The sequence below is a fragment of the Exophiala bonariae genome (genome assembly GCF_035927105.1).
Source record: "Exophiala bonariae strain CCFEE 5792 chromosome Unknown scaffold_35, whole genome shotgun sequence".
Lineage (NCBI taxonomy): Eukaryota > Fungi > Ascomycota > Eurotiomycetes > Chaetothyriales > Herpotrichiellaceae > Exophiala > Exophiala bonariae.
Genome location: NW_027042510.1, coordinates 311,984 through 323,946, shown reverse-complemented (window position 1 = coordinate 323,946; position 11,963 = coordinate 311,984). Strand labels below are relative to the sequence as shown.

At 48.7% G+C, this 11,963-nt stretch overlaps 4 protein-coding genes across 4 annotated transcripts; 3 read left to right on the top strand and 1 right to left on the bottom strand.

The window, feature by feature from the left end:
• Positions 1–1,934: 1,934 nt before the first annotated feature.
• LTR84_009082 (uncharacterized protein) lies at positions 1,935–2,254 on the top strand (the record flags this gene model as incomplete). Its single annotated transcript, XM_064852624.1, has 2 exons — positions 1,935–1,980; positions 2,043–2,254. 2 exons carry the CDS (start codon positions 1,935–1,937, stop codon positions 2,252–2,254), a joined length of 258 nt encoding a protein of 85 aa, XP_064701331.1.
• A 1,749-nt stretch (positions 2,255–4,003) lies between these two features.
• Positions 4,004–7,138, top strand: KGD1 (2-oxoglutarate dehydrogenase E1 component; the record flags this gene model as incomplete). The annotated part of the gene is made up of 3 exons (XM_064852623.1): positions 4,004–4,069; positions 4,141–6,550; positions 6,600–7,138. 3 exons carry the CDS (start codon positions 4,004–4,006, stop codon positions 7,136–7,138), a joined length of 3,015 nt encoding a protein of 1,004 aa, XP_064701330.1.
• Positions 7,139–8,331: 1,193 nt separating this feature from the next.
• LTR84_009080 (uncharacterized protein) lies at positions 8,332–9,516 on the top strand (the record flags this gene model as incomplete). The annotated part of the gene is made up of 3 exons (XM_064852622.1): positions 8,332–8,485; positions 8,589–8,610; positions 8,670–9,516. The coding sequence occupies 3 exons, from the start codon at positions 8,332–8,334 to the stop codon at positions 9,514–9,516; spliced, it is 1,023 nt and encodes a 340-aa protein (XP_064701329.1).
• A 528-nt stretch (positions 9,517–10,044) lies between these two features.
• Positions 10,045–11,486, bottom strand: LTR84_009079 (uncharacterized protein; the record flags this gene model as incomplete). The annotated part of the gene is made up of 6 exons (XM_064852621.1): positions 10,045–10,221; positions 10,303–10,728; positions 10,818–11,035; positions 11,115–11,120; positions 11,200–11,267; positions 11,350–11,486. 6 exons carry the CDS (start codon positions 11,484–11,486, stop codon positions 10,045–10,047), a joined length of 1,032 nt encoding a protein of 343 aa, XP_064701328.1.
• Positions 11,487–11,963: the final 477 nt, after the last annotated feature.

Genomic DNA, 11,963 nt, shown 5'->3' with positions numbered 1-11,963 from the left:
CAGATGCAAGACCAGCCCAGAGATGCCACGGTGGTAACTAAGTTGAGGTCAATTCGGAATTCCTAATAAACAAGATCATGAACCATGATTGCTACATGAACGCAATTCTAAGCAGGATGATCAGTTCGCCTTCAGAAAGCACATATGTGGCGTCACTCCTCCGGACTTTCCTTCCGAGCATGAAGAGTTACCGGGCTTGAAGCAGAAGCTTTGGCGGTCATCCAGGCAGCGACGGATGCCCTGACGTACGACGGGTTATTCTTCGAAATTGGAAATACCATGCCTTTAAAGCAGAGTTCGCAGAACTTCGTGAAACTATTCCTTGATACATGGTACACTAGAATCAACATCCTCAGGAGACTAGAACTAAAGGTATTTTACCAATGGGGAGTTTCCTTTCAAGAGGTGGGAACTCGACTACGCGCGAGAAATGACGTCGCCTTGTCATCTTCACTAACGGGATCGAGGACAGGCACGTGACAAGGCTACGAGTTGTTGGAGGCTTGGCGGTAGGGAATGCACTTCAGGAATTGTCCAATTGTCTCTGTTTTCTCTACTCATGGAGGCTGTTCTTCTCTCTATATAAATTACGCGTGGTGACGATCTAGAATGGCCTTTTCCGCATCTCCTGAGACCCTCGTTGAGCTATAATAACTGGTTATTGACCCTGTCCAGCTGAGGTTTTTGGTCCTTGTCGAGCTGATAACTGCACTAGTGGTAAATTGCGTTACGGCGAAACATTACGGCGGAGTAGAGAGGTCTTGGCAGCAACACGAGTTCCCCCCAAGCCACGTGCCAAAATTGACAAGGCTTGCGTAGAGCCTTGTTTGACAACAACCTCCCAACACAATTGTAACCTACACGATTCAGGGCAAAATTTACATTTGGGCTCAGGAAACATTTGCTTCAAAGTCACACCGACAAAATCAAAGAATCTGTCTCAGAAGGCCTTCATCCTCTATTCTCTGGGGTGTACCAACAGACAGACCAATGGGAACTATCATCTTAACTTCTTAGGAGAGTTCCAGCCTCATCGGGGATTTGGACTCAATCCAAAGGGCTGATATCATTGTGGAACGGAGAGCTTTTCCGGCCTGGGTGCCAACAAAATCTCTCCACCTCATGATCAACCTTCTCGTACCATAGCGCCAAGCCAAGACACTTAACTGGAGTGCCTACCTTATCAATTAGAATATGAGAGGTAGACGTAGCTGCTTGACTGTACTGTATTGAGAGCATTCTAGGGCTCAATTCTAGGGGCCTTGATGTTCGACCTCTGCAATCTCGCATACCAGATCCAAGCACGGCAGACAGCACCAAGGCTCGAACGTCATGGGGTATCTACTGGGATGCCATGATATGAAAGTTCCTTTGGAACGAAGTTCCGGCTCAGGACCTTCCGTGCTGGCGGCAGCATTCTCCGGTATGCTCGCCACAGGTCAGATAAATGCAGCTTTGACACTTTGAATTGCGCTGTTCGACGTCATTTTCATTACCTGAGCCTGCTAGCATACTAAGTGTGTTTTTACCAGTGACTTTAACAGTGTGGCTCGTTTATAAGTCCTTGCCGTGACTTCACGACACCTTATTTTATCTACACTAGTCAATTTTCTTTGGCTCATTCACTGTCAATGAGTCAATCACAGCAGTATGGAACCTTTTGTGACAAGAGATACTGCGGTCTCGCCGAATAATATTCGCTCTGACTGCTCTATGACACCTATAGTACCTAATTTACTCAAGTCATGACGCTTTGTCTTCCGAAAACGAGATGTTAGACGCGATGGCGCGATGGAAGGTAACCGTCCGTAGCAACACACATGAATATATATCGAGCACCCCGAGGGACGGCTCATATCTCTCTTACCGAGAAATACAACTCTAGACAAACGGAATACCAACTCGAAACAATTCACCTACATTACCTGCCCATCATGTCTGATTCTACCAATCAATCTCACGCCAAGGGCGATTCAGTCGGTGAGTTTTACTCGATTAAGTTCCCGAACGCTTTCTAACCTGTGTGTGTTCCCGGGCAATAGTTCCCCAAGCAGCACAACGAAAGCTCCCCCAAGGAGTCGAAGAGAGCGTGCCCGACTCTGTCCACGATACTAGCAATTCCGGTGCTTCCAAAAGCCATGCTACCGGAGAATCAATTGTTCCAGATGCAATTCAGAGGGCAGCTCCTGAGGGCCTTGAGAAGATCCTGCCTGAGAGTGTCCATCCCACCAAGGGATCAAACATCGATCCATGAACTGGTCGAATTAGGGATATGATCACTACGCGGAGAATCATAGGTGGAAATCAGAGAATTCGATATGTCCACCAGATAAGAATGTAGATCGTGTCCTTTTCACTATGGGATATGTAGTTAGAACAACACGTTTATACCCCCATTTTACCACGAATTATGTCTGGATTGGGACCAATCTTTACCATCGATATTTATAAAGCAGAAGGGTTGTTCAGATATGAATATGCTGCATTCGTGCCTGATGATATGTTTTGTGGAGGTTGATACAAATATATCACTAGCAATATATTCCTTAAAGTTGTAGCACAAATGATAAGCTTTGTTGGAATTGAGAACTTACAAATCATGCAAACTCATCCAAGGCCTCCTTGCGCCCGTAGTGATGCTTATTGTGTCTATCGACGAAGCCAGGGATCAGAAGGTCGGTTGTTGATAAGAAACTGACTTTAATACGTTCCAGGCGTTCGACTTTCAGGATGAACTCTTGTGCTTGAGAAGTGGAAATTCCACACTCGAGATAGTAGATGCACCCATCTTGGCCTAACATCAAGAGGCTGTTTGGGATAGTCTTGGCCCGCCGTATTTTCACAACGAACAATAGTCCCGTAAAATGCAAGCAGATATTGACAGTGTACTGAATTTCTGGAAACGGCTGCTAGGCACCAGAAAGGTGTTTTAAAGATGCACTCATCTATGGAGATTTCGCGTTGGTACACATGGACAACGAAAAAACAACGACCTTTATCAGATCAAGCGAAGATAGCTTGCAGCATCTCCTTGCGGCACTGAACTTATCAGACGAAGCTACAATACGTGTTTGTTCCCAACAGCTTGAAAGAAATGGATCTCAGGATGTACGTCTCAACGACGTCGTCTTCAGACTGTAAAGAAGAATTGCCGAAACCTTGAGAAGGAAGGCTGTACATAGTAGTAGCATCTAGTTAATGTTCAAGTACGGGGAGGCCGCCCAACGACTAGCGATGTTACTTGGGTGTTGAGGTGGTAAGGTATGTAAGATCCAAGTCAAAATTATGGAAAGACTGAAGTGCTGCTTTACTTGCATACGAAATTCTAGGTAGGTAAAGTTCCCGGCTTGGCAAATATCACGGGGCAAGTTCAATGGATGGGACGGCTTTCCTTTCTCCACAGACCAGAGGCCAGCCACACTACTCGTACAGAGCATGCATTGCAGCCGCGGCTAAGAACTTCTGTCTCACCATCCGTGTAACGTGACCGAACAAATCCCTCACCCAAAGTCGATCCAACACGTGACTTGTCCAAGTGTTGCTCTTCAGAAGCTGTGGCGTCCATGCCTGTGGCAGCCACTGGTTGAAGGCCGCTTCCTCCTACCAAACGCTTCGAGTTCCGCACCTGCCCCAGATTTGATCCAAGCCTGCTCGTACGTGCCCTGCCAGTGAGGTCAAGCTGAATTCGAAGCTCTTGTTAACTTGGAGTTCCGGACAACCACTCCCTACTTACCACTTACCACCCTCTTCCACCTTGCCACTCTCCCTCCTAAGCACCGGCACTCGTCGGCGTGCCCTACCTACGTTCCTTTCCACTTTCCTATGGATCGTTCTTTGTATCATTAGCTTGATTTGACCTTGAGTACCTCCCAAAATGTATCGTTGCGCGGCTGGCAAACTGCCCGTCAGGGCTGCCAGGTCCACCAGATGTCTCTTTACATCTTTCCACCCGCGAAACAATAACTGCACAGGTCTTGTTGCTGGAAGGAAGCCCCTGGCCCTTATGACCACTCGCTCAATACAGCGCAGAAACTATGCCATGGCAGCAGAAGAATCCAACAAAGGCGTGGTATGTAGCCCATGTCACCGACGTATCCGTCAATCTCGATTTGAGGCCGCAGCAGCTAACCAAAAGCTTAGGATCCCAATGACTCCTTCCTCCAGGGCAATACCGCCAACTATATCGACGAGATGTACCTTTCGTGGAAAAACGACCCCTCTTCCGTCCATATCTCATGGCAAGCGTATTTCCGCAACATGGAGGATGGCACCATGCCTACCTCTCGTGCCTTCCAGCCTCCCCCCGGCCTCATCTCACAAGCTGAAGGTGCCGCCGGCGTCGCCCCAGCCGCTGTGCCCTCGGGTGGTCATGATGTGACCAATCATTTAAAGGTTCAGCTCCTCGTTCGAGCCTACCAATCTACCGGTCATCACAAGGCCAAGACCGATCCCCTGGGTATCAGAGGTGAAGCAGAAGCTTTTGGGTACCGTCGGCCAAAAGAGCTGGAGCTAGAACATTATGGCTTCACGGAGAAAGACCTCGACCAAGAATTCTCCCTGGGTCCTGGTATTCTCCCAAGATTTGCGACTGATGATCGCCAGAAGATGACTCTACGAGATATTATTGCAGCCTGTGAAAAGATCTACTGTGGAAGCTATGGCGTGGAATACATTCATATTCCAGATCGCGAGCAGTGCGACTGGATCAGAAACCGTGTCGAAGTCCCAACCCCCTTCAAATATTCCACCGACGATAAGCGTCGGATTCTCGACAGATTGATCTGGAGTTCCAGCTTTGAAAGCTTTCTTGCCACAAAATATCCCAACGACAAACGTTTTGGTCTGGAGGGCTGCGAGACTCTCGTACCGGGGATGAAAGCCATGATCGATCGCAGTGTCGATTATGGTGTCAAGGATATCATCATCGGCATGCCTCATCGAGGAAGACTCAATGTCTTGAGCAACGTCGTTCGGAAACCAAACGAGTCCATCTTCAGTGAATTCTCTGGAACCACCGAGGCTGCGGATGAGGGTTCCGGTGATGTCAAATACCATCTCGGCATGAATTTCGAGCGGCCAACACCTTCAGGAAAGCGCGTCCAGCTTTCCCTCGTGGCAAATCCCTCCCACTTGGAGGCTGAAGACCCAGTCGTCTTGGGCAAAACGCGTGCAATCCAGCACTATAACAACGATGAGTCAAATCACAAGACCGCAATGGGCGTCTTGCTGCACGGAGATGCTGCATTCGCTGCTCAAGGTGTAGTGTATGAGACCATGGGATTCTATGCTCTCCCTGCCTACTCAACCGGCGGAACCATTCACATCATCGTCAACAACCAGATCGGCTTTACCACCGATCCACGATTCGCACGATCCACGCCTTATTGCTCCGATATCGCCAAAGCAATCGATGCCCCCGTCTTCCATGTCAACGGTGATGATGTTGAAGCTGTCAACTTTGTCTGTCAGCTTGCGGCGGACTGGCGAGCTGATTTCAAAAAAGATGTGGTCGTCGACATTGTCTGCTATCGAAAACAAGGCCACAACGAGACAGACCAACCGTCTTTCACTCAGCCTCTCATGTACAAACGCATCGAATCTCAAGTCCCACAAATCGATAAATACGTCCAGAAGCTACTTGACGAGGGCACCTTCACCAAAGAAGACATTGATGAACACAAGAAATGGGTATTGGGTATGCTGAACGACAGTTTTGATCGCAGCAAGGACTATCAGCCCACTGGAAAAGAGTGGCTCACATCTGCCTGGAATGGCTTCAAATCACCAAAGGAGCTCGCCACCGAGGTACTTCCCCATCCACCTACCGGTATCCCAAAAGACATCTTGACAGAGGTCGGCACGAAAATTGCCGAGGCTCCAGAAGGATTCACCATTCATCGTAATCTCAAGCGTATTCTAGCAGGCCGAAAGAAGGCGGTTGACGAGGACAAAAATATTGATTGGTCTACTGCCGAAGCTCTTGCCTTTGGATCCCTGTGTCTTGAGGGCCATCACGTTCGAGTGTCTGGTCAAGATGTGGAAAGAGGTACCTTCTCACAGCGACATGCCGTTCTCCACGACCAGGAAACCGAGAAGACTTGGACTCCCCTTAACAACTTGACCAAGGAACAAGGAGCCTTCTCCATCTCCAATTCATCATTGAGTGAGTTCGGTTGCCTAGGCTTCGAGTACGGGTACTCATTGTCGTCTCCTAATGCACTTGTGATGTGGGAAGCTCAGTTCGGTGATTTCGCAAACAACGCCCAGTGTATCATCGACCAATTTATTGCTTCTGGTGAAGTCAAGTGGCTACAGCGATCTGGTCTCGTATGCTCACTACCCCATGGTTACGATGGTCAAGGCCCAGAGCATTCCTCTGGTCGAATGGAGCGCTACCTCCAACTTTGCAATGAGGAACCTCGTATCTTCCCCTCAGCTGATAAACTCGATCGCCAGCACCAGGACTGCAACATGCAGGTCGCCTACATGACTGAGCCCTCCAACTATTTCCACATCTTGCGACGACAGATGAACAGGCAGTTCCGAAAACGTAAGTTTGCTTTGTCATCCCAATTCTCTCCTGCTGACCAGTTCAACAGCCTTGATCATCTTCTTCTCCAAGTCACTCCTTCGACATCCCCTTGCGCGATCCAATATTGAAGATTTCACTGGCGATTCACATTTCAAGTGGATCATCCCAGATCCAGAGCACGGCAAAGCTATCGTTGAGCCAGAAGAAATTGACCGTGTGGTTCTTTGCAGTGGCCAAGTATACACTGCACTCCACAAGTTCCGTGGTGAGAAGGGTCATAACAAAACAGCAATCACTCGTATCGAACAGTTGAATCCCTTCCCATGGGCCCAGTTGAAGGAGAATCTGGACACTTACAAAAACGCAAAGACAATTGTCTGGTGTCAAGAAGAGCCACTCAACGCTGGCGCTTGGAGTTTCGTCCAGCCTCGCATCGAAACTCTCCTCAACGAGACGGAACACCATAACCGACGACATGTCATGTATGCGGGCAGAGATCCTAGCGCATCGGTGGCGACCGGTTTGAAGTCCAGCCATATTAAGGAGGAAAATCAGCTGCTTGAAGATGCATTCTCTGTCACTCAGGACAAGCTGAAGGGGGAGTAAACAATCATCATGAGACCTAAATGAGAGCAACGGGTCTTGTGAGCGCCAGAGTTCATAGCGTTGCGGATGAATCTTACAGGGCATATGGTAATATGTACAGATGGAGAATGGCTGGCTCCTTGGCTAGCTGGTGCCTGCAAGGCCACTCTTCGGAGCATTATCATGGTGAATTGTAGCACTTCGTTACACTGTCAACCTCGAGCCACCTCATACTCTTGCAGGCGTCGGGTGTTGTAGTCGACCTTGCCACCCAGCGAAAATAAATCAACAATCACCGGACCAATATAAGCTACCTGTGAAATTTTGGATCGTTATTAGCCTTCTGTTTAATAATACAAATAGTTACAGGGCAAATTAAACACGGACATAGTCGTGGTGCAAGTCTAGATCTGCATACTGCTCGAATTGGAGAAAAATACATGAGTCGCTTGTCCCTGACCAATTGCACAAGGAGAGAGTATTGAGTATTCATTAAAGTAATACTCTAACTTTCAGTCAAATCATGTTGTATGTGATGTTCCACAAATCTGTTCTTTTGCCTTCATCTCAATCCAGGACTTGCCCATCCCGTAGTTGGCCTCGTATATTTTTGTGTCTTGGCAGGCACCCAGTCGACTGATCTTAATCAGGGGCCTCAGTCTCCATCTGAAGACACTCTCGCCCTCTCATTCGAAGAATTCAGCAGAAGCTGGCACTGACCCTCTACGTCTACGGTTGGTCCAATGCATGTCGCACTGGTCTGATTATCCCTGAGTAGGGGTCCATCAAACTGTAATACCGTGAACTGGTCCCGGACTTGCTTTCATAGGTCATTGCTGGTTCAACACCCGATGCAAGGAGTGAGAGAAGCCAGAGGTGTTGCTTCCTTTGACTGGGAGCGGATAGACTGATGTACCGAGTTGCGACTACTGTAGGAGTAACCCTAAGGGTGCTATGTCAAATCGAACATCCGAATCACTAATCGAACCATGGCGACCGACTGATATGATGTGCATAATCATAGCACAAAAGCCTCAAGGTCCCCCATCGTTTCTACTTTCGCTTCCTCTTTTCTCCAAAGCCTCGCAAATTCATTGCAAGACTCGAACTAAAGGGCATCCATCGTCAACGAGATTCCCGTCCTGTGGCCTGTCTGCACACGCAGTCGTCCAAATCCGCTTGGAAAGGACCAAATCCAAACAACCGACTCAGTCATGAGATCGCAACAATGGATACTTCGAGGCACGAATGGGGTCGAGAGCCTTTTCCTCGAAGAAGTCGAGATACCGGATCCTGGAGACTACGAGATTCAAATCAAGCTTCATGCTGCATCGCTCAATTTCAGGGATCTCAAAGTTGCGAGGGCAAGTAGGGGTGGACCCATCGGCTTGATGTCCTTTCCGCCTTTCCCATCATTCTTTGGATAGCATCTCCTATCTGACATGACTGCAGGGGACTTATATGCTCAAAGCCCGAGACGGCGTGGTCCAGGGGTGAGTGGAGACCGGCGTAGTTGCTGCTCATAGAAGTGCTCAACTAAGCTCCATTCCAGATCTGATGGCGCCGGCGAAGTGGTCCAAGTCGGCCCAAAAGTGACACGATTTACCATTGGACAGCGAGTCTCGCCCATCTTCCACGGAACGCATTTTTACGGAACCCTCAGTGCTAAAAATGCACCTTCTCAATTGGGAACGTTCCACGATGGCGCTCTCCGACAGTACGCCATTTTCAATGAGCAGGCTTGCGTGGCCATCCCGGACAATTTGTCTCATCGCGAAGCAGCTACTTTACCCTGTGCTGCATTGACGGCTTGGAACGCATTGTATGGAGGTTCGAGGACTCTAAAGCCCGGTGAGATAGTGTTGACTCAGGGAACGGGCGGAGTGAGTATCTTTGCGCTGCAATTTGCGAAGCTTGGTGGAGCACAAGTAATCGCAACTACCAGCAGCGCAGACAAGGCTGAACGGCTCACGCAGCTTGGAGCAGACCACGTGATCAACTACAAGGAGGACGCTGCATGGGGACAGACTGCAAGAAGTCTATCGCATGATGGCCAGGGTGTCGATTTTGTGGTTGAGATAGGCGGATCAGACACGCTCCGCCAGTCGAAGCTGGCTGCTGCAATTGGGGCGCAACTTGCCATCGTTGGTGCACGGGCGAGACATCCAGGTGGATCAGGGCCTCAGTCGAACTTCATTCACGATGAAGAAACGACGGATCGTAGGAGAATTATGGTGGGCAGCAGGCAGATGCAAGAGGAAATGAATCGGTTGATTCAAGTTTCGAAACTCAAGCCGGTCATCGATGAGAAGGTGTTCTCCTTGGCTGAAGTCAAGGAGGCATATCGGTATCTCGAGGATGCAAAGCATTTCGGGAAAGTGGTTGTGGATATCGTGTAGATTTTGGAGCACAATATCCTGGAGCTCGAGCTGATCAATCGTGGTAACATTTAAAGCTTGTCGTCAATGAAGATATTTCGGTAGCCCTCAGCTGCCATTAAACCGGCTTGCAGAGTGCCTTCTCCCGCCAGGACGTAGCCCTCAAGCTGGCCAGGTTCCAGTAAACTGTGTCCCTTGCTCTGCAACCTTCCACGATACTCAAACGCGTGAACACGATCTTGCAGAACTGTATGTCCTTGAGACATCTATCCCGTTGCCTGGGGCTTGTCCTGGTGGGAAGGTTGTCCCTTTGGCTCTTCAAATGAACAGCCAATATTCATGCCCAAATTCGCAGTTCACTGGCATTACTGAAGTTTTGGACCGACCAAGATCTAAGGCTTGTTTTAAGTTAGGTTCAGGAGTGTCGCTTGACAGGTGCTCCCTAAAGGATGGACGACCTACTCTGTGCGCTGACAGCCTAGATATGAGTATTATAGGTCTCGCCACCACCGTCAAGAATCACTCCGTGCTAGTATTCTCCAGTGCTCTTCATTGCTTGCGTGCTTTCAACACATAGTACCACACCAAGCCATTGACTGTGATGAAGAAACCAAATAGCTGAAGCGGTGTGACAACCGTGTTCCAGATCACCACAGAGCCTACCATCACTAAAACAGTGCGTACCAAGCCGAGCAACGGGATGGTCAAGGCACCAGTCCGTTTGAGCTAATGACCAGGAGAGCATTCGGTCAGTCTTTATTCTTCAAAACTCATAATGTACCATGCATCAATCATGAATCCACTTACCAGAGCCGTGATCACAATATTGAGCGAGAACGCCATGGCACCATTTGCAGCAAAAATACTGGGGTGTATCGCTTGCACATGGCTCCAGACCTCTCCAGTATGTCCCCAGATATCTCCTTGCCATTCAGTAGCCGCCGCAATGGTTCCCACAGCAAGTGTCGAGACAGGCGCAAAATAGTAGAGAAATGCAAGCGGATCCAGTCGTTCCTCCTGCGTGAAACACTTTTGCGTTAATCCGCCACGATATGCTTCGAATAGAAGTCCTAGAACTTGATATGTCGTGCCTTTTAGTGAGAATTTGATCTCGCCCAGCATACAGAACAAGAAACCGGCAATGATCAAACTGATGGCAATACATTCTCTGTATGATGGAGTGGCGAGTCTGAGAGTGTAGAGCGCGAAAACGATTGTTGCAGGGCCGAGAGACTAGAATGTAACATGGTCAGCATTAGCTCGTCACAATCGTAGAGGGATTGTGAAGAGGGGAAAGTGTCGGATATAAAGTAATCACATACCTTAATCATCTGAATGAAGGCCACATTAAGCGTAAGGTAAGGAAGATTGTTGAATATCAGGCTTCCCGTGAACATGAGACCTATCGGTACGATGACGCCGAAAAACTTTTTCGTGCTGGTGCCAAACTGTTTTCCCGTGTCGATCTTGTTTGTGCAACGCGCAATCAATTGCGTGGCTGTCATGGTACACACGCAGTGCCAGAACACCAGTGTTGTTGCTGTAAGTGAGGGAGGTGTTAGCTATCTCTGAGTCCTTCTTCGATAATCGAAGAGATTGAGTTGGAAATTGTAGCATACGGTATGCTAGGGACGACACATGCTGTTAGTCAACGTATTTCGGATTGCCAACAGTCTGGTGGGATATTATTTCAAGATGACATACCAAAGTCCAAAGAACCAATAATATACTTGTTAAACATGATCAATCCTGAGCTCAACATCACCCAGCACCTGTCGTAATGATGCGTCAGCAGGAGAACATTCGCACCCTGCCAGTCATGTTGTTATCCGGAATCGACTTGGTGCGACTCACAGTAGGAGGATGAAAGTGATGTGAACATCACCCTGTGATTGATTAGACGTGGACGCCGTCACATCAGCTTCTTCGGAATTTGTTGCAACAGCAGCGTAGTTGTGGTTTTGCTTCTCCGCCGTCGGTAGCTCCTGCATGTTGGCTGTCGTTTGTCAGGGATTGCTGGCAACGGCGAGAGCGATTCTTCAATGGAACCGCCCTGAGGGGTTATCCCATAGTACATATATCTCACAGAAGAACAATTTGAATATGCTCAGACCATGGTCGCCCCGAGTGTATGGAACTCCCGGTAACAAGGGGTGAACATGATCGGTGCCGGACTAGCTTGTCTGACTGCTGTCAATTGTGTCGTTTGAAATTATTGCTCGGTCACGGACTCCTGAGCATTGGCACAGGTATGTAGTTGTCGTAGCATTCCTGGCCCATGGCGACATCTCTGGATGGCATAGCTGAAAGGGGCTGGAAGGATAAGCTTCGGGGTGGTTAGAGTTGGAGATGTGTCGTTCACTTGAAATAGTAGTAGTAAAACATCTGACAGGCGAGAATTCATGACGGTCAGGATTAGTTAGCTACATAGTATTCGTGACCCTCTGGGCTGACTGACACCGTTGACA